The following is a 27695-nucleotide window of genomic DNA, read 5'->3' on the forward strand; positions in this document are numbered from 1 at the left end:
CCATGGAGAAAACATAATTTTTCCAAAAAAAGAGCCAGCAGCTTGATGACTCACTGAAGTGATGAAAAATAGCAATATTTTTAAGATTAAGCATTTTATTTTTTGAAGTATTTCATTATTCTTCACCATGGATGCAATGTAGTGCATAGCTTGGGCATTTCTAAATGCTTTGATTTCTCCCAGGGAGATGTGGGGTCTGTACAGCTCAGAATAATTCAGTGCAGTCACGGAATGCTCTGACAGTTTTTGTTTTCCTGTAGTTGGATGGGGAACTCCCAAACTTAATAGACTTGGAAAACTTGAGCCTCTTGGTGAAACACATCATCCTGGTAATTGAAAGTATTTGGAGCTTTGTACCTGTTCAAACCATTCTCCATTGTCCATTCACTTCTACATTCACTTCATTCTTTGTCTGTTCTTCATTTCTAAATTCCAGTTTTTATTGACCAAAAGCTTTCCCTTTTGCTTAGTAGAAAGCATCTTTTTGATTTTTTCAAGTCTGATTTTTTATTAGGAAAAACAATGAGTTCTCTCCAATTTCCTCATAAAGTTTAAAGTGGTATGGGATATTATAAATTGTTAATAATCTGAAGTTATTTGCACCCAAAAAGTATCAAGTGACAAAGAGTAATGGTGCCAGTTACTTGAGTCCAAATGCATACTGCATTTAAAATGATAATTTTTAACTGGAAATATCAAGGTGCAGTAAGCAGTCTTGAATTCTTGCTTTAATAATTACTATTGTCTATTTTTGGAAGATTGTGGAAGACTTTTTCATATGTTGATAGTACCTTTTTGAGATGATAGCTTCTTCATTTTGCTTACATTTTTATTTTTCAAATTTTGAAAAGTGAATTTGGAGACATCTGGAACACAAGGAGCTTTTCTGCCAAAGAACCAAAAGATGCCTGAAGAGGAAATAAGATGTCTAAACCCAAACTATTTATTTCTCACAGGAAGGAAATTCATGTGCTTAAAATGTGGTTTGTAATGTTGATCCTAAACCCATCTTGCTCTTTTTTTTAAAGGCAAATAGAGAGAAGGTGACAAGAAATAAAAGCCAGATGAAGAGGTAGGGAGGGGAAGAAAGGAACTCAGTTTTTATCTGTGCCTATTGGAGGTGTTGCATTCTGTAGGAAGAGCGTGGGTGGGACAAAGAGGAAAAAACCTGCTTAAGCTAGGTGTTAATTTGTAAATTAAGTACAATTATTAAATAATTTTGGAAGCTGAAAATGGTAAATATGTTGGTAGGGAAATTATCTCTTGACTAGAGGTGTAAGAGTAAACTTGAAGTACTCAGAATTTATAGCTGAATTTAAGGCATTGCCTAGTCTTTGGGAGATTTATTCTCATTTCCAGGAATTTTGAACCACTCACAAGATTCACACTTGGAAATCCTAGCAAGAAAACTGCTATTAGGAAAGCACTATTTATAAATGAGCAAAGTTCTTCACACTCATAGCCCAGCACTGTCGCACCTTTAGTTAGGTCCTGATTTCCAAAAACATCATTTATTTATTTCATTTGCTTAAAGCAGCTGTGGGGTTTTAACTGTCAATTTGAGATCTATAGAATCAGAGAATTACTGAGATTGGAAAGGACCCTTAAGATCCTTGAGTTCCACTGTGAATCCAGCACTGCCAAGTCCATCTTGCACTGATTTAATTTGCCACCTGGCCTTGCCCATTTGTCCCTTGAGCAGAGAAATAAATCAGTGCTGATTTTTTGTTTTTTCATTCCCCCACGTTTTCCCAAAATTCAAAGATGGGTTTAAAAGTTTTTTCACACATTCAAACTTCGTAATAACACACTTGTATTCACTGAAGACTGCAATTTTTCCAGTCATGCCAATAATTTTGGCACAACATGAGGTGATGAGTGCCTGCTTATTTTCATTGAGGAGGATACATTTGCAAGAATGTTAAACCTCTTTCATTATAGGAGGCAAAATTCTTTTCCAGTCCTGAACTGCTCTTCTCAACCTCAAAAATTGGATGAATAAAATCATCCAGTGGACAGATTTTCATTGACCTTTGAATCATTGGTTGCAGTTTTCTTGCTGCTGTAATTAGTGCTATTGAAATCAAAATATTTATGACAATAACATAAAAATATTCTTATTTTGCTGACCAAATGTAAAGATAATTAAAACCTCAGTCCTACAGACAGCTCTACCTATTCTTGAAGTAGTGTAGTCCAGTTTGTTTGCTTTTGTTAATCTTAGCTCAGGAATACAATTCTAACAGAAGTTATTGCATCTGTAGGACAAGTGGGATATATTCTTGGAAAATGATGATTTATTAAAGCTGATTTTGTGTTGGCAGGCCATCAAGGCTTTCTTTGGGAAGAGGTGGTCTGTATAAACAGAATTGAGATTTGAATGCTTCAAAAAGCTGCTTTTATTTTTTTCTTGATTTCTACCTCTTTCCTCTTACCATCTTCCATATTTTTTTGTTTGTGAAGTGCTTTGCATGTTCCAGTCTGCATGGTTTTTTTACTTTACATCCATTACAAATGTTTGAGAACACTTGTTACTGTCTTCTGATGTACTTATGAACTTTGTCTTCTACAATTTTATCACTTTGAATTCCTTTATTGCCTAAAGGAAATGCTGCAATTTTATCTACAACTTCTGAAATAGTTATTTTAGAAAGTTATTTTAGCTTGGAAGATAAATGCCATGCATAAATGGTTCCAAAATTTTGGATTCTGCTCAGTATTACTGTCATTTAAAACTATATTGTAGTGCAGTCTTGAATACAGCAACATACAAACCTCAGTGTTTCATTTTTTCAGTGTTATTGTACACTTTGAATTTCTCCTTTTCTATTTTTAGGGATGTTTACAGATCCCCTTTGGGCTTGATCTTGCAAATGCTGATGCATGTATAACAAAATGTAATTAAACCCTCGTTTGGCCAGTCCATCTCTAGACATTAATTAGCACTAGGTTTGAAAGCTTGCTTGGAGGAATTAGCTCTAAACTCATAGAATACCTGGCTTTCATTAAGGAAGTAATGTAGTAAACATTGTTTGAGCCAGAAGGGAACAAGTGACAGATTGATGTGTTTTTCTGCTCTGGAATTTCTTCCACAGATTTCTATGGAAAGCCTCTGCCTCCACTGACTCTACGCCAAAGACCCAACAGCGATACCCATGATGTCATTGCTTGACTGGAGCACAAAGAGAATTTTAAAAAAACATAAATTAAAAATCCTATTTTTTTTTTTACCCTTGAAGGAAAATTTTGTACGTGACATTTTATCAGTGTGTGGCAACTAAACATGGAGTTCATCCTGTTGTGCTTAATGGTCAGACTTTATCATTTACTTTTCACATCACCAGCTCTTCTTCAGGATTTATGTGGTTTACTTGTGAAAAGACATGGCTGTAAACCTGAAGAAAAACACCTTCAAGATCCCATAATACTGGATTGTACATTCCCACCGAGACCTTTCTCCAGGTGCTGTGCAGGTGTTGGTATTTTTTCAGGGAATAAATTATTCTAAAGCATTTTGTAAGATTCCTGTATGATAGGATGAATATAGAAAGGTTAAACAAATATTGAATATATTTTTCTACCTTTTTATAAAACAAGTTGAAAGTTTGAGTGGAGCTCAGTTCCTGCTACCAATGGAATGATACCTAGGGAGCATTATAAAGCTGATAGTCAAGTGCATAAAAATAAAGTGTGTTTGACTCTTATATTTCTTTTACAGTACCAATACCTTTTCTTAGGTATTACACTACATATTTAATATTTCTGACAATCTGAAGCAGAGGGTACGATAAAAAAAATGAAAATAAATATATTTTATATAAAATAATGCTATTTGAAATATCTGGAGGTTTTCTTACCTGTTGTTTTATTTGTTTTGTTAACTGAGTTTGACATAGGTAATAAATTCTGTGGAAAAATATAGAGTGAATACTGTATTGTCTACTACAACAAACAGGAAAATTCACATAGTGGGAAATTTGCACTAAATAAATAATCAGTTTTGATAGGAAACCAAATCAACCAGTATGCAGATGATCTCCCTCAGTTTTTAATCTCAATAATACTAAAATATCATCTTGCAAACTGAAGAAACTCTGTGTTTTTAAGGATTTCTTTAACACTTCCATGTAATGTGTTGAAAATCGCATACCAGTTATACCTAAACAAGAAGGGTTACAATTTGTTATATTCCTGTTTAAATATTTTTACTGTTACATGGGAGACAACCAGTGGTGTATGTGTAGAGGTTCATTGTTCTGCCACTTAATGACAGACAGGAGGAAGCCCCCATTTGGGGGTTTTTTGGAGAAGCAGTATTTGGTTATTTTATATTATGGTCTGTCATCAATAATGTGGTTTTACCAAAGGAGTTTAGATGTTGAAACAATGTGATGTGTTACGTGTTCAGCACTTTGATATTGGAAATCCTCACCATGCACCCCTTGTAGCAAGGAGTTGCAGAAACATCTGCCATATTAAAATGAAATAATTAAGATTTTTTAAAGAGTAAAGTGGAATCAGTCTTAAGGATACTAAGTTTGGAATAGGTGGAGAGGTTTATTCCTCTGTTTACTAGTGTAGAGAAAGAAGGAAACAATTTCTATGTGACTACCAGCATGAGAATACTTCTGTTGTATTCTAATAGTGGAACATGATTCAGTGGAATTATTCTCAGGATTTGGTCATTTTCCTTTCAGACAACACAATACGAAGTGGAGAGGAGGTTGCACAAAAATTTATATGTGCAATCTCCACTTTACTAACACTAGTTTTGTTACCACTTAAGTTTTTGGCTTAAAGGCTCTACTTTTGCAGACTTACTTTTTTACAGCTTCAATTTCTAGGAATGTATTACAGTTTTGTTTTCCTTCTTTCCTACAATAAATCATGGAAGTCTTTATTAAAAATAAAGCTAAATACTGCTGTGGTAACAAATTTGAGAAATGAAAATGCTGATGCTTATATATGAACTGTGTGTTGTGTGTGTGGACACATGTATCATTTTTGATTTTTGCTTTTAAAAAAAATTTTGCCAGTATGTGACCAATGTACTCAAAAATGTTTTATAAGTTTTTGTTTTATTAATATGCTTTGTAATTATTTACTATGCTGGGGTTTTTTTCAGTAATTTATACTGCTATGACTTTTTATTTGCTCAAGATGACATGTATAGAATAAAACTAATGCAAAGCCTCAACATGTTTCCTGTGTTTACAATTTTGTGGGAGTAAGTCTAGTCTATAAATATTTAAGGGCTACAAGTCTCATGTTCCTAAAATGTATGAAATAGAGTCCTTATAGACAGAATCTTTGCATATTTTTGCAGGAGAAATGTGATCACATTTAGAACATACTGATAGATTGGCAATAAGTTGAGTGTATATGTATACCTATAAAAAGCTTTGATAGTGCACTTAATATTTGAGAGATAAAAATGGTGCAGCTGTAAATTGAGAGCACAAATTAGATTTTGCCAGATATTGTCATCCATAGCACGACTTTCAAAATATATCAATGCATGCAGCTAAGAGTACTTGTATTTAAATACAGGAGTGTTAAGAACACAGAAATTCACTATTTAAGCAGAACATTTTGTATTATCTGTGTCTAATGTCTTGAATACATTGTAGACAAAATATTTTAAAGGTAAGCTAAAAAGTATCTTCTAAGAAGGAATAGTAATGTTCATTTACTGAATTAATGTGAGAGACTCAGTGCTTTAAAATAAGTTGTTCAGTTGTCTTCCCTTTTAGTCACACCCTAGAATCCAGAGAAAGACCTTACTCACAGATTTCAAGGTTTTTGAATCAAAATTATTAAAAATATACATATTTGGTATCCATTAGGTCTCTGGTGTGAGATTGGAAAGGATTGATGGACTGTAACAAGGTAAATAACATTGATACTTTTTTTCCCCTTTAAACAAGATTCAAGCAGTATTTTTTCAAGTAATATATTCCAGTATTTTAGTGGGAAGTTTAGTACTGTAACTTCAGGATGCTTGCCCAATAACTTTGCTATCATGTTAGCTTCTTGACTCCTGAGATTCATTCAGTTTTGAAATAGAACATACCCACTGTATTTCATTTGTAAATGAGATAACTAATAGAGCCTGTTGTAAGTGTAATTTGAAGTAAGTTTATTTGCAGTAGCACATGAGAGGGATACAAGATGCATTACTGCTGTTTGCAGTTTGGCTGTGATGGTGCTGATGAACTGGAGTCCTTTCTTTGGTGGAAGTCTGGCATCCATGGCAGCATCTATCATATATAGCCATAGATTTAAGGGAAGGTGATTCATTCAGCAGACCTTTTTGTTGTACTGTTACAGTGAAGTTCAATTCTTGTGTACGTTTTCTGGTGTGGTACTGCCTGGGCAGAATTACAACCACAGAGAACTACTTTTTATACCAGTTTTGTTCTGTGTCTGTCAGTAAAACTCACTTATCAAAAAGCCTTTCAGCTTTCCTTCACATTTGATATGTAAGAGGTCTCTGTTTTGCCTCCAGGCCTTTTGTCACAACTCTGATAGAAGCATTTTAAATCAACTTTCAAGCTAATCTGCATGAGGTGAGCAAAACCACTTAGTCTTCATTAGCTGGTGCCTGAAACTCAAATATTTATCCATACAACAGCACTCCTGCCTTTACCTTTGCACCCCTTTCCAGTCTGGATTTCCAGGCTGGGTTCAGCCTGCAGAAGCTTTAGTTAAAGCCACTCTTAAACAAGTTTGCTGCTTCCACAAGGCTTGATCTTAGCAAGAGAGTTGGCAAATGGGCACAAAAGGGTTTGTTTTTGTTTTGCTAGGACACATTGATTGCTGGATGCCCTTTCTTGAAGGAGCAGTTTGCAGGTCTCAGTTCTGTCCAGACGAAGGGATCAGATGAGAGCAGCCTCTGATTTTAGTGCTGCTGAACGAGGTGCAGCTGAACTGGGATGCAGTGGTCCTCCTGATTCCTGTCCCCAGAGAATGTTTGATCTGAAAGTGTGTGACAGAAATTTCTGTGAATAATTAATTCTCAAGCCTCCAGCAGTTTTTTTTTCCATAGCAGTAGCAGTGGGTTAAGCTGGAGCTGATCTCCAGTGTGGTTCAGATGAGCTGAGTACCACTTCTAAAGCCTTGGGCAGATAGGAAAAAAGATCTGGTGAGGCACAAGCCGAGACCTGATGTTTGGGGGGTGTGGGTGCCATCAGACCCTCCAGCAGGCGCTGGGATGAGGATCACTTTTGTAAATTGATTAGGTGAGAGCCCAGCTGCTGTCTAATCCTGTTTGGCTATTGGTGAGGCAGAGGAGTTGGGATGGCAAGTCAGGCTGCCACAGTAAAGAAGAAAAAAAAAAAAAAAAAAAAAGGCAGCTAAAAATTAGGAAGTGTGGGTTTTTTTTTGTTTTGTGTTTTGTTTTGTTTTGCTTTTTTAGTGTAAGAGTAGGAACGAGGTTCCCAGGGAAGTTGTAGGATGCCTCAATCGTGGCAGCGTTCAAAGCCAGGTTCGATGGGACTTGAGCATCCTCCAGGGGATTGTGTCCGCACCCCTGGCCGAGGGGTTGGGACCAGCTGGTCTTTCAGGTCCGTTCCTGCCCCTCTACGTTCCGTGGCGCTGTGAAGAGCTCCGATTCCCGGCAGCGGCGGCTCCGAGCGCGGGGGCCGGGCCGCGGCCGCCCCGCCCCGGGCAGTGGGGCCATGCGGGGCCCGGCGCTGCTGCTCGCCCGCCGTGCCGGGGCCGCGCTGGGGCTGGGGCTGGGCCGGGCGGCCGGGCAGGACCCGGGGCAGGTGAGAAGGGGCCGGGGCCGGGGCCGGGGCTGGGGCTGGAGCCTGAGCCAAGCCGGGAGAGCCGGGGCCGGAAGCGCGGAGGGAGGGCCCGGCCGCTTCCTGCGCGGGCCGTGCGAGCAATAGACGGGAGAGAGCCCGCCCGTCCCGTGTGTGTTGCCCGTGTTTCTCCTCCGCAGCGCCGAGTGCGCCCTGGGTTTCTGTACCCGCGGCCGGCAGCTGCTCCGGCACTGACAGAGCCTTCCCTGGTGCCCCAGCTCCGTCCCGGTGCTGTTTTTGGAAGGAGCGCCCTGGGACGGGACGGGACGGGACGGGAGGGCTGCTGGGTGCCCCGAGGGAGGGAAATTCAGCGTTTGCCCTCGGGGTTTGCTTAGACGCCAAAAGCTCTTTCCCTTCCTTTGTAGGGTAATCTCTATCAATAGAGTGCCAGGCAGCACACTGGGTTATCAGCACAGTGGATATGGAAGGTATTTATTAACCTGCCGAGCAGGGAGGAAGAGTGTGCTGTAGCTTAACTCCTGTGCTCTCTGAAATGTCTATTACATCTTCATCACATGAAGATGTGACATTTAAGCATTGTAATATCACTGATGCTAATATGTAAGCATTCCAATAACACTGATACTAAATTGATGTCATTAGCAAGATGTTTTTTATTAATTCTAGCGAGTACTAGAGAGGGTTTAATTTGGCTTTACTCCTTTTTTTTTTGTTCTTGCTTTCTCTGAAGCTGGAGAAGAAGGCAGAAGGGAAGCTCCAGAAGCAGATCTGCCAGGTGGTTCTGGATCACTTCGAGAAGCAGTACACGGCAGAGCTGGGAGATGCATGGAGCGGTGTCAGGTCTGTGGCTTTGGGGACATGGAAGGAAAGGGAGACATAAGGAATTGAATTAGTAATGACACGTGTGGTAAAGGCTGTCACTGAATTTGGGTCTTGATCACACAGCTGCTAAAGAACTTCATTGTTAAAAAACAAAAAGTATCCACCCATAGCATTAGTTTAATTGAGTCAACTTAAGAGCTCTTCGATTGGATCAATGTGTTTTTCTGCTTTAGACAGTGAATACTCCTGAGAAATATATTTTTTTAATTTTTTTTTTTTGAGATTAAATGAAAAATTGCTAATAGGAATTCAAACAGATATGGGGGGAAATCCCTGTAAGAAAGAGCAAACTGAAATACAAACAAGCATGGTTCTATCACATACCACTGCTTCTAAAAATATCTGTAGATTTAAGTTTTGCTGGCCCGGTGTTTGCAGAACACAAAACGTAAAAAAGAAAACTTGTAAAAATGGCATTTTAGTGTTGGCTGGAATGAGCATTGTAAAGCTAATGTCTGTGTGATTATTTTTGTTGTTTACAGCTAATACTACAGTTATTCTTTGTCCCCAGGGAAGCACTTTATAGTCAGGAAAACCATTATGCTTCATCATTTATATCTCCTACATTAAAAAAATGGAGACTATCTTGTTTCAGAAGAAATTGGTGCTTTAAGTGCAATCATTAGAAAAAACAGCGGCTTGATTTCCTATTAAAATTATTTTCCTGTGTACTTTTCTAACCAAAATGGTTAATTTCACTCTCAAAACAATGAATTCCTGATTACACCAGAATTATCCAATAGTGAGATTGTATGTAAAGTTTGATGAGTTATTGAATGGCTTTTCCTTTTTTCACCCTAGAGATGTGCTGACCTCGCCGTGGTGCTGGCAGCACGCTGTGCTGCTGAACAGGTTTGTGAAAAAGAGAATGCAGTTTGTAGAATTTTTTAAAGTTGAATAATAATAGGACAAAGAAGGACAGTATTTCTAGCACTGGGGTGCTCCTGGCCAACAGCCAGAGAAACTTCTGTGTATACAAACAGTGTTATCTTTATACTCTTAAATCACTGAGGTACATGCATATTCATGTGTTTCATATATTATTCAAACATTCTTGCTAATTTTCTGATGTTTTGCAACTCTTTTATTTGATTTCTTCACACACTGCCTCGTCTGCATGGCATCCTGGGAGTCGGGTCAATATCTTTTATTTCTTCTTGTGTCTCCACCCTGCTGTTTCACATCCTCTGATAAGGATTTGCTATGTCCTCCTTAAATTTAATGTGGTATCTCTAATTGTTCTCTGGAGCTCTGGTTTGTGTCGTGGTTATCTTATCGCTTGGACAGGTTGGCCAGTGGATGGCCTTCCACTGTTTTAGTTACACAAAAGCCTTTTTCACATCTTATGTTTTGCCTAGGTCTGTAATACAATACATTAATCACACTGTTGTTTCCATAAGTGATACATAGATATTATATTCATTAAAGTGCTATTTCTGTGAGCAACAGAGTGCACCCTTAAACTGATCGATTCTATTATATTAAAAGCAGCTAAAAAGAGATAATAATTGACACTATTTCTAAATACTTATACTAATAACTAACTAATCACTAACAACATGCATAAGCTAGTACATAAATGAGAAAGCCAATATTATCTGGTCATTTTTCACAGGTTCAGCCGGAGCCCTGGCCTGGAGAGCAGCCTGGCTGAGCAGGGATACCGTCCTGCCTTCCCAGCAGCCCTGCCCTACCTCCCTGCGGCCTTCAGGTGTTACAGCAGGGCAGCTCCTGGCAGATTCCCTGCCCAGAAGCACCAGCCTGGCAGGCTGAAGGAGTATTACCTGCTCAATGCTGCCTCGCTGCTGCCCGTGCTGGCCTTGGAGGTGAAGGATGGGGAGCGTGTTCTGGATCTCTGTGCTGCACCAGGGGGAAAGTCTGTAGCTATCCTGCAGTGTGCCTGCCCAGGTAATGGAGCCAGGTGCTGGTGGGGGGGAAAAAACCCAAACAGTTTGTGTTCCACCTAGTTCTGTGCTGTTTCATAAGGATTTTATGAAATCTTTGTTTGCCTTTTAAGCATTAAAAATGCAGTCGTTACTTTAACATAGGTTACTGCAGAGTGACAGGCAGAAGTAGAGCAGCTCTGTGCATTTTTTCTCAACTATTACCTCTCCAGAAGTTGCTTAAAGCCGTATCAGTTTGTTGGCACAGTGATGTAAGTAATCTGTAATCTTATTCTTGTCCTTTTTTCCTTTTTTTTTTCCTTCTTCTCTGTCGCCTCTTTTGTCAATACTGTGCAAACACTACAGGTAAATTCAAGTGTGCTGATGTAAAGCAGAGCTTAAGAAATTAGGCAAGATGCAGTCTTTAAATGTGCAAGATCTGGGCAAAGGGAAAAGGTTTATGGTAAGGGACTGGTTGGAGGAGGATTCTGAGATGATCAGAGTGTTGAGAAGGCAGCAGCAAGCAGCAGCTTGGGCCAAGGAGTTAAAGCAAGCAGGGATTGCTGTGTCCCAGTTTATTTTTTTTCAAAATGCTCACAGCACCTTGTGCTCCTGCTGGTGAGACCATTACTATAACCACTTGCAGCAGCTGATTACAGCTGGTTTCCCTCCCTTCCTCTTCTAGAGGAATGGGGTGATGCTAATGAAGTGAATTAAATAGGAATTGTCCTTTCAGAAGTGTAGAGGAAAAAAAAAACCCAACACTTTACCTTCTGTCTGCTTCTGGAGAGACCTGTTGCTGAATGGGAGATGTGAAGAATTTGATTCTTAATATACCTCAGTGAATGCTAGGATGCACCTTAAGATAGACAAAATTGATGCTTTATTTATTTAAAAGGCAGTTTAATAATATGGGGCATGCACTTCATTTAGATGGTGGCTCAAGGAGCCCAGGAAGACACTCACTCTTTGGATATGGGTCGTGATTAAAGTTTGTTTTACTGTGCTATTGCTGCAGAAGGATTTGCTAGTAAATATTTAGGGTTTGCTCTGTAGGAGCATGCTGAAATTTATTTAGGTTTATAAAAATTCAACAGTGTTCTAAAAAGTGCAATAACCCAGGCACATAAGGTGTAAACTCCATGGTAGTCATGGCAGTGCAGTAAAACTTCCAAAATGGGTCTAACTCCTCACATTTGTGAAAAAAAACCCCAGAAAAATATATAGAGACTTATCTTTGGGTGTTTACTTTTCTTTGTTTTTCCTTAATTTTCTAAGGTCATTTTCACTGTAATGAATATGATGATTTGAGGTCAAGATGGTTGGAGCAGACAATAGAATCCTTCATCCCAGATCCTGTCATTAACTTGATAACAGTCTCTAAACTGGATGGTAGACAGATTGGAGATCTTCAGCCTGAATTTTATGACAAGGTAACATTATTATTGGCAAATTATATTTCTGCATCCTGATTCTTCTTCTTCTTACTATGCTGCTGTCTTTCTAATTTTCTTTTTTTTTTTCATTTTTTTCTGGTCCCTCCACAAAAATTCCTGACCTATCAAGGGGAATAAAGTAATGTACAGGATTTGTAGAGCCTTAGGAAGCACTTCATGAAGCTTGTTGTGCATTTATTCCTGTGCTGGATAATGTTGGGAGTGAATTCTGAACACCTTGTAGCTGTTATTTTTGCATGATGTGTAATTAGGAAGGGGAGGACAACAAGAGGGAGCTGCTCAGGTAAATCTTACTTTCAGTGCACTATTTTTTTTATTTTCCCAACTGCTAACCCCATAAAAGCATCTAAAATAGTAATGGGATCATTTCACCCCCAAAATGGAAAATAAAATTTTCTTAATATTGGCAAAAGAAAATTTAATATATTTCGGTGTTCAAAAAGTGACCATCTTTGTTGAGTTTTTTAAAAATAATGTTTATTTTATTAATGGTTTAGGTCCTGGTTGATGCTCCTTGTTCAAATGACAGAAGCTGGCTCTTCTCTGCTGACCCTCAGCAAGCTGTGCTCAGGCTCATGCAAAGGAAGGAGCTGTCCTCCCTGCAGTTCCAGCTCCTAAGGTGAGAAGTGCAAAAAGGTAAAGGAACTTTGCTGTAACTAATAAAAATTACATGGGAGCAAGATTTAATAAACCAACCCAGGATTCTCCCTCTGGAAATAATGTCAGGAATATGTGGCTGTTTAGAATAACCAGTGGGTTCTGTGATAATGAGGATGTGGAAATATCTGTGGGTGATATCAGCAGTGAGCCTTGGTCCTCTTAACTCACTCACAGGGATGTCCATTTGCAGATGACTCACAACAGCCTGGTGTAAAATCAAAATATTTTAGGTGTACACAGCTGAAATGGGTTTAGATATATTCCATATTGATTGTTTGTAGCACAGAAAGGCTCCCAGTCCTAACTGGCAGGGTAAAAAGTAAAACAATGTGAGGTTTGGTGAGGGAAAGAGAGGATTGTTTGTTTTTGAGAACATGCCCCCAGTAATCCAAGGCCAGGCTCTCGTGTATTACACATTTTAAAGCTACCAGCTCTGGGCTGATATTTGTGAAGCATTTCAGACTGCACAGTTTTTCTCATGGGGGAGAAAAAAGAGTGACTTTTCAATAAAACCTTCTAAAATAAAACCTTGAATGTTATTTGTGGAGTAACAGTCATGCCTGAAGTCCATCTGTCAAAGCAAATTGAGGGAAAAATAACATATTATTAAAAAAAAAAGGAAAATTTTTATGGAAAGTTCCCATTGCAGTTCAGGATAGTTTAGCAAGACTTGCAGTTGAAAAAGGCTTGGCAGAAGCCTTTGATTTATAGCAGAAATATGAGGATCTTATTGCAGTAATGCATCATGTCATCCATTTCCTTTGAAGAAATCAATCACATTTAAAACACTGACCTGTTCCAGTTTTCCCTTTTCAATATCTGACATGGAAAATCCAATTTGTGAACTTGTAGCAAAAGGAAGCATACATCATGCAGAGAAATTTTGAGAATTTGCATAAATCATTCCACATTGTAATCCTGGAGAACTCGTGACAGCAGAAACCTTGTTTAAAAAAAAAAAATACATTCCTGTCAGCCCAAATCAGATTTAATTGAATTATTCCTAAATAGAGAGAGAACTTTCTGTTGAAAATGTTCTTTACCTCAGCAACAGTAATAAGAATTTGTAAAGACAAAATACCTTTGCTATATAAATTAGTAAAATACCTTTGCTATATAAATTGTAGTACAAGGATGGTTATTTTCAGGAGTTAGAGTTTATAAGGGTTATTGGTAAAGTATATATGGCCTTTTGATTGGGTTATTTGTGTTACTGGGTAAAATATTTAAAGGATAGCTGTCCACTGACTGGTTATTGTTCTATTCACCTGATCACTTCAGAATGAATTCCCAGTTCTAAAGACATCTCAGATCCCATGTGAAAGGGGAAAAAGGAAATGATAAAGCAAGATCACAAAAGGCTGAATGGGTTGTGACAAGTGCATTAGAACTAAAATTCTGGAATGCTTCCCTATTCAAGCCTCTGTTTAATGACTAGAGTGCGTAATTACAAATAAAAAGTTGAGTTTGAATCCCTTCTCTAGTACTTCCAATAAAATTCAGGAGGGCTGAGCCTCCATGAATATTACTACAAAAAAAAAAAAAAAAAAGAAAGAAAGGCTTTTCTGCTTTTTACACAGCCAGCTCATGCAGGGCTCTCTCTGGTTCATTGATTCAGGTTACCTGGTGCTTGATGCTCCCAGGTGTTCCTGACCTTGGTTCCTCTGTCTGTAACCAAAAACAAGTGTAAGGCTGAATCCCAGCAGTTTCATTGAGAATAGTGTAAGAAATACATTATAAGAGCATGGAGTGACAGGACCAGGGCAAGGGCTTCAAACTGAGAAGGAGTGGGTTTAGATGGGACAAGAGGAGAAAATTCTTTGCTGTCAGAGTGCTGAGGCCCTGGCACAGGGTGCCCAGAGGAGCTGCCCCTGGATCCCTGGCAGTGCCCAAGGCCAGGCTGGACAGGGCTTGGAGCAATTTGGGATAGTTTGGGGGTTGGACTGGAAATGGATGATCGTTAGGTCCCTTCCAGCCCCAACCATCCTGTGATTTGAAAGTGAAGCTTGAGGGACCAAGCATTATTTCAGTTTAGCAGGAGGATGAAGTGTAACAAAAAAATGAGAGTGAAATGCAAAGTGGAGTTCTGTTTTCATGTCTGTCAAGCAGCAGCCTAAAATTTGATGTTCCCTCCTTAATGAAGGAAAGGCTTCACCTCTAATTTGTTTTTATGGACCTGTTTCTGAGGGAAGCTGGGGTCATCAGAGAGGGAAGTTAAGGAAGGAAAAGTAGTGTTTGCAATACAGTGTAATTAATTAAGTACATAGAGGCTTCAGAGGATGAAGGTCTGTAAGAAGCTGAGGCAACAATTTTCTTCCTGCAGCCTGCATAAAATCTGAAATGTAAATAAGTGATATAAATGCTGAACAGCAAATGTTCTAAGCAATGAGGGCACCACTGATTTGAAGGGAATTGAGATTCTAATGATTGTTCATACCCAAACCAAAGCATCCCTGCTGAGTGCTCTAATCCAAGAACACACTGCAAATCTTGTTAGTATTTGGAGTGTTCGTGCAGAAAACAAATTGCAAAGTTAAAAAAAAAGAAATATTCAATTCCTGATGCTAAATGCTAACACAAAATACAGTGGTTCCCAAAAGCAAATTTACCAATGTTATCAGTTCTCAGAGAGAAATTAAATTTTGGGCTAAGCTTGAATGCCCAATTACGTAGTGGTTAAACTGTTATGGATGTTTTAATTATTCTTAGACTGGTTTCTGCAGCTGAAAGGAACTTGTGTTAGGGCTCAGCAGAACAGAAACCCAACAGAATACAATTTAGAAAACTCAGCAAAGGCATTCAGACTGCTGGAACTCTTCTATACACAGCATCTCTGAGTAATTAAACAGCTCTGTATTCTCACTGAATTGTGGAATTTTCCACAGGAAAGGAATTATGTGCTCTTAGCTGGGCTTTTTTGTGGTTATAGAATGAATGCAAAAATTGTGTTTATAAATATATATTTAGCATATGTCACCACTGTACCATTTCTGCTGTGTGGAGTAAGTTGTGCTGGGAATTGCTTCATCACCTCTTCAGCTCTTTCCCCTGGAATTTTTCCTTGTGCTCCTCTGTAGCTGCCCAGATAATCCTTTTATTGTCCAAAACCATCTTGTCTATTAGCTCCACTGGGAATTTTTGAGAATTCCAGCTGTTGGACCAGCAAATCTGCTGTGGGTTGTGTGAATGGCAGGATTCTTTAGCCACTTTCTATCGTACAAAAGCTGAATATTTTGTGTGTGTTTGTGCTATGCCATTCCCCAAAGCACTTATGATTGGGTTATAGGAAGTTTTACATGGTTGCTTGGAATTTCTTCACAAAATGTGAGTGCTGTGGCCACTGCTGTGGTTCCAGGTATTCTGTCAGGTGTTCCATCATGTTTTATCTTAAAATAATTGGTTTCTGATTTTAAGTGTGGCAGCACACTGTGAATAACTTATGGATCAAGTCCCTTAGGATATGTTGCAAAGCCAGGTCTATTGAATATATAAATAACTGTATGACTGAACAAATAAGCTACTCAGCAGCTCTTTGGGATCACATATTTGAGTTCAGGCACAAATTTTGCTTTAATTCCACCTTCAGTGCTTTCTCTGTGTGTTTTGTGAGCTGTGAGGATAACCCCTAAAATTCTCTTTAGTGGGCTTCAAAGGTCTTTCATTCTCCCTCCTGGGCTGTCTCATATCCCTCTTTTAACAGTATGAATATTCCAGAAGTCACCATGCATTAAAGGAGAAAGATCAATAATTCTAGCTGGGTTTATGCCTTTACTTTAGCATAATTTAGAATTATTTGCAATAGAAATGTTGCTTATCAGGACTTTGGGGACAAATTTTTTCTAGGGTACAACAGACTGGGTTTGGTTGTGATGCCTGTGTTTCCTTTTATTTATAATTCAATTTAATGTTGATTAAAAGACAGTTGATTTTCATGATTCTCCTGTTATTCTGAGCTGCAGTGTTTCTCTACAAGAGCAATTTTTATTTAGAGAGGAGCAGAGGAAGTGCTGAACTACTGTCACTGCCCATCACAAAATATTAAAAAGAATTGATATTTTGACACTGAAGGATTTCCTTTATTATTTTGTCCAGGTTCAAAGAAATAAAAGCAAAACCTTTAACATGCAGGTCATATTGCCACAGAGTATCTGGACTCTTGTGAGAGGCAAAAGGTAATGTGGATATTTTAAGTCAATAAAAAGAATAGAATTGGCATTTTTTATTCTGACGAGACATTATCTTGCCTATTGAGCAGAAATACATAGTAGTTGCCAAAAGATGGCACTGTTGAAGTGTTTTGTTAGTTTAAAATTGCCCTAAAATTGTGTCATCTTTAAACTTTAATACAAAAATTGGTCGAATTATTAACAAAATTAATGCTGCCCCTTCCCATGGCATGAAGCATAAACCCACGTGTCAGAGGATAGGCTGGACATGCAGGTGCTACCTATAGTGTGGAATATATATTTTTGTTACTGTCCAATTTTAAAAGGATATTTGAGACACCAAGACTTTCCTCTGTCAGTGGGAAAAATCCTTTTTAAGCCCTGGCTAACTACATATTAGCTGCATGGAAGAGTTTTTTGGGTTTGTCATGTGGTTCCAGCATGATCATTTTTTTTCCCCTGAAATACTAAACAGTAATGCTGTTTTGTTTTCTCTTTTTTTAGTAAATCTTGAGAAATAAACTAAAATTAAAAAAAAGCTTTGAAATAATATATTCTTTCTTAAATCTTTTTTGGTACTCCTGTAATACAGGGAGTTAAGATAGATCAATGCATCTGTTGTATCTCTGACTTCCACAGTACAATATGAACCTATACCCAGAGACACACCCTGCCAAAATATAAATATAAAATATTTATATATTATATATTAAATATAAATATATAATATCTTTACTTGTTTTTTGTTAGTGCTGTAAAGTCTCATTTAGAAAGAGAAAAGGAGTAATCTGCATATGTTAATTTGTTTTACAGAACTTGTGGAATGAGATGAACAGAGAAGGGCTCCAGAAAAAGTTTCCAGGGCTCTTAATGTGTGTTTCTGATGTTTCTTCATGTGAAGCATGAAACCTTGCAGTAGTAGTGCCTGTAAGCTTATAAAATTCATTACAGGAAATATATGTACCTGAAATAGCATTAGGATGTTAACTAGATGTTTATAGCAGCTGAAAGTTTTAGCTCTTTAATAAATAAATGTAATGTGTGCTGCTAAGAGAAAAAGAACTGCCGATTAACTACTTTTAAACAATGTGAGGGTTTTTTTTAACATTGCAATAAGAGGAAGGTGGAAAAATATTTTGGCATCTTCATCATTCTAGGTTTGACTTCCCATTTTTGGGAGTCACAAAGTAACAGATAGTGAATTCCTTCAGCTAAGAGTGGTTAATTAAGATCCCAAATAAAAGAGAAATCTTAATTCCTAGATGGTGGAGTTACAGTAGGACTAAGTTGTGCTTCATCTCCAGCCTAGCCCTTGGATGAGCTGGTTTGCCTCCAGTGGTTAGAGAGGAGTTTGGTCAAATACATTTGAACAAATTCCCTGATGCTCAGATCCCGTCCTGAGTGAATTCTCTGTGCTGCTGTTGAGGAGAGGACCAAACTGCCTGGCTCTGGCCCTGCTCAGTGTCACCCCGAGTGACTTTGAGCCCAGCTCCTCCTCACTTGGAGTTTTGCAGCTCCCTGCAGGTTTGTCAGGAGCCAGGCACGGCTTAATCAGAGCTGGGGCACTGACTTTGAGCACAGGCACTGAAACAACTGTTGCTGCTCTTGACAGGATGGATAGATACATTGATTAACCTTGCTGCCTCAAGTAATTCTCCTCAGATATTTTAATTCCTGCTGCAGGTTCAAAATAAAGAGAGCTGCACTGAGCGGGCTGACCTTTTTGGGTCGTGGGCCAGTGAAGATTCATAAGCTGAGGTTTAGACACAAGGGGGTTTTGAGGTGAGTTTTTCAAGTTTTCCTTCAGAGGCCTGTGCTGCTCTTTCCTCCGATGGACTCAGTTGAAGCAGCATGGTGCCCTTGAAAATGTTGTCATGAATGGGAAGAAAAGAACATTTAGCAAGTGTCCAGGATTTTAACCTTTTAACCTGTAACTACATCTCCTTTTTTATCTTTTACCTTTCCCACTTTTACATGGTAAAAGCATTTTCTCTCTTGTCTAAATGCAGTCTTAGAGGAAGCAAAGTTGTTGCCATTATCTGCTTTTCTGAGTAAAATTCTCAGGTTTGCTACAAGTACATCTCAATTGTCACATTGAAGCGTTCCCAAGCTCACTGGCTGCCCTCAGGGCTTGGCACTCCTGCATGCATGGAAAAGGTGTAGCTGGCAGGGGAAAGTCTGTCAAAAATGAGTTATGTGGGTGGATTCTGATAAAAATCTGAAGATCAGCTCGACTTCATGAGAGCCCATTTAGATTTCACCTCTGTTCTCTTTGAGTTCTAATGTGAAAGTTAAAAAGCAAAATCCAATACATGGGGGGAAAAAGTGATTTTAATTTCCCCAAATGGGAATGAGGCCAAGAGAGAGTGCATCAGGCTTTCTTGCTGGTTTGGGGTCCATGAGAAGGGAAGGTTGCACATCCCTCCTTTGCCTGAATGTAGCAGGTAAGTCCATATATGTGGGTGCACTGGGGTTATTAATATATACTTGGCTCACTGGTTATCATAATCAAGATTCATAAAAGAATTGAGCAAGGTCATGTGTATGCTCCCAAGAGAAACAGGTTTGGTGTAATTCTCAGGAGTTTTCACCTGGTCTTATCATTGTCTGAAGCAGTGTCCTGGTGTTCCCATATTATTTTGGGCAGGACTTTCAGAGCAGCTTTGAAAGCTGTGATCAGCTTTGGTCCCCCTTGTGCTAAAGCTTTTATTTATTGATTATTTTCCCAAAAAGTTACAATTCTGTTAAATGGCTTATCTTTTCTCCCCCTTGTATTTTCTTCTTTCCTTTCTCAACTGTTTTTGGTCAGCTATCACCCTTGGGAAGTCCTCAGCATGTTTCTAGAGGAATTGCTGTTTCCACGGCATTGTCTTTGTTTATCTAGACTTGGAATCAGACTTTCTGCATTTGGGGACTGCTCACCTCATCTGGTTTGAGGAGATGTTTGTTACTTTTCTTCTTTTTATTTGTCCCAGGATATTTTTCCCCCTGGGGCTTGGGCACAGTTTTGTCAGCAACATCTACAAGTCTCTGGTTATTCAGCGTCGTTTACACCATTCACATGTTCTGGTTTTCTTGGTATTAAAGAAATGTTACTAAGGGAACAAATGTATTCAATGTATTATTTTCCTGTAGTAGTTGTTTGTATACCAGCTTACAATGCAGTCTTTGACCCAAAAATGGCTCAAAAACATATGATTTAGTGCGATTTATATTCAGACAGTGTTTTAAATGCAAAATTAATCTTTTGTGTAGCTTCTTTTAGAAATGTGGTGGTACCAGGTTTGAAGAATACTTCTGTGGTGCAAGATTTTTGAGTTTTCTCCTTACTCTTTTAATTTGGAGTAGGTGAATACAAGTTGCATATCTCATTTCTATATGTTGTGTTTCGTGTGTCTGAGTAAGGACTTGGCAGATCTTGTAGTGGGAAATAAGCAGTTTATTTAAATTCACTTTCAGTGGTAAAGAGCCTCCCTCCACCCAGCAGTAGTTGTGAAGCTTTCAGGCTTTAAGCCAGTATTTTACCTTTGTTTAGTCAAAATTTGTCAACAGGTTAATAAGTGAAGGGCACATAAATATATGATCCTTAAAAAATGAGGTTTTTAAGGCCTCAGTGACACCCCCAAATCCTCTTACCTGCTAAATGAGTTGCAGAATTAGCAGGAATGTTTCTAAAATTACAGCCCTGTCATTAATTCAGGTGTTACTGCAGGTTCACACAAGCATCTTGCCAAGTGTCTTAACAGGCCCTTCTGATGTGGGGTAACCCATTCTGTCTGCAATTGCAGCATTTTTACAGCAGTGCTGAGCACAGGGATGCCTGATGTATATTCTGAATGGATGTTGCTTTGTGCTTGTCACTGTGGTGTAAAAAATACCTTCAGCTAACTGAGAATGCAGCAATAAATGAAAAGCAAAATTGTGTTGTGGGTGGTTTCCTGAACCTAAAGTTAAGACATTTTTGTAATGTTATTTTTGTCATATTTATTTATACTCTGGATTTATAAGTCTACACATTCTCCCACTAGCAGTATGTCACTTTTGATGTTGATTTTTTCCCCTTTTTCCTGTTGTTCTCTGCAGGTCTGCTGTTGAAGCCCTGCGTCCTGGTGGCTCCTTGGTCTATTCCACATGCACCCTCTCCAGGGCAGAAAACAGTGATGTGATCAATCTCATGCTGAGCTCCTGCAGGAATGTGGTGCCTGTGGACATAAGTGGGATGGCCAGAGGTGTCTCCCAGGAATTCACTTTCCTCAGTGGAATGCAGCAGCATGAACTGCTGGTTCTCCCAGAGAAAGGGAGAGCGTGGGGTCCCATGTACGTGGCTAAATTAAAGAAAGTGTCCTCCAGCTGATGCCTGTTGGTTATGAGCAGTATATGATAAATTAATATTGATTTAAATACAGTATGTGAATGTGGACACATCCAAGGCAACTGAATTTAGAGCATTGCAGTTTCCTGATCAAAAGGAAGCAAGAAATTTAACTTACTTTAACTTAAAATAATGAATGTGCCTTCCAGCATCGGCTTGTGAGCTTCTGAGAAGTCCTTATGAACTTTGTATTGTTTTCAAGGTGATGCTTTTAAAGACATTTGGATTCTAGAATAGGGGCTTAATGTGGTAGAGTTTTGCACTGGTTTTGGTTGATTTATTTACTAGCTTGGTTCTAATACAGTATGTTTTGAAATAAATTGTTTTCAGTGGTCTGAAGTCATGGAAATCCTGCATTCTCTCTAAACACATTTAGAAATCTGTTTCTGCGAGAACTGATTTGTATGGACAGTGTCATCTTCAAGCACTGGCAGAACAGGTTTCATATTTGCTAAGTTGTTTGCTTAAAAAACAAAGGTGTCTTTTGTTTATAGATGAAAAGGTCAGCAGTTAGATCAACACCAGCGCTTTTTTTTTTTAATTTATTAATATTCTTCTATTTTGAGCTTGCAAAAATATGAATTGAAAGAGTAATGTTGTGTATATTCCAGCCTATGCTTTGCTTGAAGCAGAGTGGAACCCTTTCATCCCCAAGGGTTCTTTGCCAGATGGAAGGTGATAATCACTGGTTTTAAAAACTTTGTTTTAAGGAACAGAGGTAGAAGAGTTGCTCATGTGGAAATGAGGGTGTGTGGCATTGTACATTTATTAATTTCACAGAATCACAGAATGGTTTGGGTTGGAAAGGACCTTAAAGATTATTAAGTTTCAACTTCCTTGCTGTGCATAGGGGCACCTTCTAGTAGACCAGGTTGTCAAGTGTCATCCAACCTTAAATTAAACAATTCCATGGATGGGACAGGATGGGACCTTCTCTGAGCAAGCTGTTCCAGTGTCTTAATATTCTCACTGTAAAGAATTTATTTTTAATATCAAATCCAAATCTCCCTTGCTTCAGTTTGCAAACATTTGGTATATTTTATGTGTGTATCACACAGTTTGCCCTCAGAACACTGCTGTACCTTCTGCTGAGGCAAACAGATGCATCAGAGGTTCTGAAACCTCACCCTTTGCTGTGTGAGCTTTCACAGTTATCCTTTCCCCTGCTTTGGGATGAAAAATGTTTGAGGTGGCCCTGCAGTGTTAAATTGTCAGCAATGTCTCTGAAAACTTGAGAGGCTGTAAAGTTGATGAGTTTGAGTATGCAGAGGATGTTGTGAAAAGGCCTGACAGCATCTGTCCCAGGAACATTAAATGTAATATCCAGATTTGGAGTCATGTCAGGCTGCTGGGTGAAATAACCATGTCTTTGGCAGAATGCTTCCCATCAGTTTCATTTGCCCTGTGGAAATTGAAATGGAAAGGTAAGAATGTAACTTGCTCAGGGATGGAATTGAAATATGTGCTGGAATTGGATGGTTGAGGAGGACGTGGACTGGGTAATCACAGGAAGAACAAAGAGGCCCCTGAAAGCTGAACTCAGTCTCAGCAGATGGGCAAATCCCTGTGAGCTGTTTTAGGCCTGTGTCTAAAAGCTGCACTGAGTTCTACATAACCTTTGCTGATCTCCTGGAGTCCCTTTCCAGTCCCAAACCAGTCTGAAAATGCACCAACAAGAGAGGTAAAAACAAGGTAAATTAATAAGTGATACTTATTTTTGTTTGTACTTGATTAATTCCGGTTTATACTCTATTCCAGAGTGCTGTGGAGTTGGTTTTTAACTTCTGTTCTAATCAGTTCTGGCTGGTGACAGGAATTTGGTGAGCACATGTGGAGTGAGAAGGGAAAAGCAGAAAGGATGGAGGCAGGCCTGTAGAGGTGAGGGGCAAAATTTGCACATGTTGGCAAGTACTGTCCCCTCAAAGGCACTTCTTGAAAAGGCTTCTTGTCCATTCATGTATCTCCTGGATACTTCTGACTTTTGCTCCCCTTCATTACAAGGCTGCAATATTTTTCCTTTTTTCACCTATTTTTTTTTCTCAGACAGGTAATTGTAATTTAATTCCTTGCCATGTCCTTCCTCCTCTTTCCTGAGCAATGCTGATGGAGATGGGGTGGAAAACAAATCAACCTTTCTATCACAGAAGAAATTGCAGCCCCAGGCAAGTTGAGGGCAGGAAAATGACGAATTTTTGTTGCATTGGGGAGTCCCAGAGAAATCTTCATGATCTCTAATGAAGATTAGAGATCCACAGTTGTATGTGTAGCACACAGCACTGCCAGCATCGTAGAGGCAACAGAGAGCTCTGGAGTTCAGCTGCCCTCATGCTTTTCTGCCATTCCCTTTTCCAGCATCCAAAAAGTCACTTCCCTGGGTCAGGGGGTTGGCACAATAAGAAACTGGAAAGCCTTATCTAAAGGCAATTTCAGTGTTTACCAAATTTTATCCTTTATTCAGTGGCATCTGACACAGTTCAATTATGGCTTGTCAAAAGCATTCTCCACTGTGGAGTGGAGTGGAGTGGAGTGGAAAAACAGATTACACAATGTGTGTGTGCTGATGCAGTGACCAGGGGACTCATGAAGTCTTGGCTGTCTCAGAAAGGTGTGGGAAGGGAAGGTTGAAGGAGGGGCAGAATGAAAAGATTGGGACTTGCAGCAGTGGGTGAAAAATGTGCCAATGTGCCATACTGTGGCTTTTAGCATGGAGGAGCAGCAGTGGCTGCTGCCTGTTCAGGAAAAGCTCTGTGAGTGGAGAGGGGAGAGAGCCACAAGTGCTGGGCTGGGAGTATCCCCTCATTTCATTTGACTGCCTTAGAAGGAGAACTGAGGACATCAGTTGTGAAAACTGCAGTGGGATTGCTTTAAATTTGCAGGATCTTTAACCCAGCTATAAACATTTAAATGAAACATGTCTACCTGCTTCTTGCCAAGCAAACAGCTGTACTGGTAGATGTTCCTGTCAGAAAAATTAATTTGGTGAGTGGGAGGAAAATTTCAGAATCAGGCCTGACTGTATTAGAAATTGGTTTACTTCTAAGCTGATGTAACTTTATGCAGTATTGGCTATGAGATTCTTTATTCTGAGGGAAATTGGAACAGCACCTGCTGGTAGTCTCTTAACTTCCAGGGAAAAGTGAAATTTGGAGTTTTCTGTTTGCCAAACCTGGCTCAGAGCGCACAGGGCACACAGTCACTGGTCACAGCTTTTAGATGTCACCCCACCACGTGATTCCTGACTAAAGACTGGTGTTTATCACTTGTCAGAAAATGTTTTCCTTCTCTGATCTTCTTGTCTGCATCCTATGACTTGAGGTCAAGGTCTCCTGACCTTGGAAGTTTTTATTTTTTTAATAGCTTTCCATAGTTTTCAGCAGGGTCAAGCATCATGCACCTTCCACAGCTCCATCTCAAAAATGTTTTGTGTGCCACCAAATGCCTGGATCAAAAAGTCACAGCTGCTCTTGAGAGGGAGAGATGGAACTTAAACCTGGGTCTGTGTTTTGTACTCCACAGAGGAATTTCTGCTCCCTACAGCTGTATCCAAGGTGGTTCTTCCCATCAGTGTTTTTTGCTGTTTATCTCTGAGATGGTCACCATGGTGTTGTGATGATGTGAGCCTTCGTGGGCCCTGAGGAAAAAGAAATGGATCTGCTGCCCTAAACCCTAAACAGGTAATAATCCTATAGTGACAGGTGCTGCAAATGTTGCTGCAGGACTATTTCTTTAAAGATGATAAAGGCACTAGGAGGCAGCACAGCAATCCAAATTTAAATGGAGCCAGCACTTCAGCTGGTCAGTGACATTCTCACCTTGTTCTTTCCAAAATGATGCTTCCCTGACATGAGTCTTTTATCTTTAAGGACCACAGGCATTTGGCCTGACCTCACCTCTGACAAGGCAAGTCAAATAAAGCAGTCAGAGCAGACAAGGGGCTTGTTTGCATGCAGTGTCAGAGCAGATCTTGCAGCATCCACAAGAGATTTGGGTTGATGCTGCTGTGTCTCAGTCCCCTGTGCTGCTCTGGGGTAATTCTTGTACAGCAGCATCTGTGTTGGGGATGGGCCTGACACAATTCCTGCTGATTCTTCCCCTGTCTCCAGTAAATTCCTTTGCTTCTGGGGAGATCTTTAGAGTCACATATCTTCAGTGAGAAACCTGGGAATGGCTTTCAAACCACCTTTTGATGTCATTTGGCCAAACTTCTGTCTCAGAATAAGTGCTGTGGTAACATTTATTATAACCTGCTCGAGGTCCCTTGATCTGAGGATGCCTCAAAACATAGCACATCCTTTACATCTGCTTTTTCCTCCTTAATGTACTGGGTCCTTATTGAACATCCTACCCTAAAAAATAGAGGAGACTGAGTGCTCTCTATCCTAACCAAAACAGGGTAAAGCCCAGAAGTGTGATGAGACAGTAGGGAGAAGGTGGGAGAGAAGCAAATAAGAGTAGAAAAGAAAGGTGGCTTCCTTGTTTAATGATTTCAACCTTGTGGAGAACCATCCCACCACTAACAAATGAGCAGCTCCTCCTGCCTGCATTTGCATGTGGTGGGCCATGAAAAGTAGGGAAAAATGTCACTGATAAAATTCTTGAAAAGTCTTTTTTAATTGTCCCAAAGTGGAATAAAATGCTAAGAGCAAATTCAGAGCTATATATATATATATATATTTCTTTTTATTTTGCTTTGTTGGTTTACTCTAGGAAAAAAATCTATCTTGTCTGAATATGTGAATAAGTAGCTGATGGAATAATTCTTTACAGGGAGGAGAACATGCCAGAACATTTGAGTTGTGTAAAACAGAGCTGCAGAGAGGATCAGAAAAGGTACGAGGAGGAGTAATTTTGTATTGGTGGGAAATAGACTTAATAGTACTTTTTTATCTGTAATTTTTATGATTCTCTGGCTAACCAGGGAAATGTTTAATGTTCCGTGTACAGCAAGTGAAGGTAGAAGAAGGCAAATTGACATCCCCAGCACTGTTATAATTCATTCCATTACTTCAACAGGGCTTTTATATTGTCACGCCCATAAAGCGCCAGTGTGCACGCTCAGAGCCAATCCATCTTTATATACTGCTGCTGATCCCATTGAAGGCAATGGCAAAACTCCCATCAATTTTAATGGCACTGGGATATGGCCCATTTTGTAGATATACAATGGATATTTCCTGCACACGCCATTTTTTGTGTGTAACGTGCTCCTCAGCCAAGGTTCAGAGAGTGTTTTATAAAGTGGTGAAGTCACAACCATTGATGTGATCTGCAGCTGATGAGATAATGTGATCTGCCTCCAAAACAGGATTTAAAGGTTGGCTTTTATTTATCTACCTGTTTTTTAATTTGCTAGGGGCACAGGATGCATGCAGAATGTCTCCATGTGTGGAGTACTGCCTTTGAAAAAGTTGCCCAGATAAATTGCAGGAGGTAACTGTTTTAGAAATAGAGGCTGCCCTTGCAAGGTTAACATTATGCTGCAGCACTTAAAAACTAGAAAGCATCAAAGAAAATTGAAGGCAGTATGGATCAGTGGGTTAGTACATAACACAGCAGTCTGCAGCAGCAGAGGCTAAGAAAGGTCCCTTTTGAAAAGCAGCTGTTTGGATAGCGACTCACTCAATCAGCAAGGTACAAACAAACAACAACAAAAATTAATTGGATGAGTACATTAACTCATGTTGTAATTGGGAAATGTTTTGAATGGAGGCAAGGTGCCTGCTACCTGCAGAATCCATCATCCTTGACCCTCTTTAAAGAAAATGCACAATGCATGAGCCATATTTCAGTGGCTGTGAACCTTGTTGGCTGTGCACTGAAAGCTCTGGATTCAGAGCAGCTTTCAATGTGTGCACAGTGGAAATGGGATGAGCTGCCAGGCTGGTGTTCTCACTCAGCTTCCTTTCCTCACCAGAAAGGATGCTGGAGAGCAGCACATTCCCAGTCCAGTGCACAAGCAGGGTTTGCAGAAGAATCAAACAAGAAGTTTGCAGTGTAACTAAAACTTGTAGGAGGTACCTGTGAGTGCATAATTCAGCAGGCCTGAATTGCCTTTTCTATTTTTTGCAGAATACAAAATGCTTTAGCTTCTAAACTCAGCTTTGCTTTAGTCTAAGATATAAGCTGCTTTTTAAAGTTATTGATGCTTGACCCATGAAATAGAAAATTACACGTAAAATGGATTTTGAGCCCAGATTTCCCATGCTGGAACCAAAATACTGTAGAGTGCAACAGCTATCTAGCAGATCTAGTAAAAAGAAAATTAAGGTAATTACAGTAATGGCTGGAACACCAATTTTTCAGTTACTTCCAGGTGTTTTCAAGTGGCAGAAAACTTTGAAAAAAGAGTCTTAAGAGTGTTGGGAACAGAACTCTGAACTTCTGGGTTTGTCCCTTTTCAATGGTCAGATTTGCATATATTTGTAGCTGTGGAGCTCCTAACGATATGCAAGCAGCACATTCTTAACCATTAAAACTTGGGTATGTTTTGTTTTGTCTGTTTTATTGAA

General features: G+C 39.3%; 2 protein-coding genes across 4 annotated transcripts in view; both read left to right on the forward strand.

Moving 5' to 3' along the window:
* ARL13B (ADP ribosylation factor like GTPase 13B) overlaps window positions 1-5197 on the forward strand; it is a 32696-nt gene extending 27499 nt beyond the window's left edge. For 2 of the 3 annotated variants that reach the window (XM_054270355.1, XM_054270356.1), the window contains exons 10-11: window positions 261-329; window positions 3096-5197. In XM_054270355.1, coding sequence (XP_054126330.1) covers window positions 261-329; window positions 3096-3172 — 146 coding nt within the window. In that variant the 3' untranslated portion in view covers window positions 3173-5197. Of the gene's footprint in view, window positions 1-260; window positions 330-1028; window positions 1073-3095 lie in introns of all 3 variants that reach the window. The other variant, XM_054270357.1, reaches the window with a different exon arrangement.
* A 2482-nt stretch (window positions 5198-7679) lies between these two features.
* NSUN3 (NOP2/Sun RNA methyltransferase 3) lies at window positions 7680-23429 on the forward strand. Its single transcript, XM_054270342.1, has 7 exons — window positions 7680-7769; window positions 8497-8606; window positions 9450-9500; window positions 10264-10556; window positions 11810-11964; window positions 12486-12607; window positions 20898-23429. The coding sequence occupies exons 1-7, from the start codon at window positions 7680-7682 to the stop codon at window positions 21166-21168; spliced, it is 1092 nt and encodes a 363-aa protein (XP_054126317.1). The 3' UTR covers window positions 21169-23429.
* Window positions 23430-27695: the final 4266 nt, after the last annotated feature.

This window comes from Melozone crissalis, unplaced genomic scaffold (genome assembly GCF_028551555.1).
Source record: "Melozone crissalis strain CALT ecotype California unplaced genomic scaffold, PUWL_Pcris_2 ptg000009l_1, whole genome shotgun sequence".
In the NCBI taxonomy this organism is placed as follows: Eukaryota; Metazoa; Chordata; class Aves; order Passeriformes; family Passerellidae; genus Melozone; species Melozone crissalis.

Bases quoted from the DNA above. Each gene is read 5' to 3' on its own strand.
- NSUN3 (XM_054270342.1), top strand. From the start codon at position 7,680: ATGCGGGGCCCGGCGCTGCTGCTCGCCCGCCGTGCCGGGGCCGCGCTG. The intron at 8,607-9,449 runs GTCTGTGGCTTT...TTTTCACCCTAG, and splicing joins GATGCATGGAGCGGTGTCAG to AGATGTGCTGACCTCGCCGT. The intron at 12,608-20,897 runs GTGAGAAGTGCA...TGTTCTCTGCAG, and splicing joins CTGCAGTTCCAGCTCCTAAG to GTCTGCTGTTGAAGCCCTGC.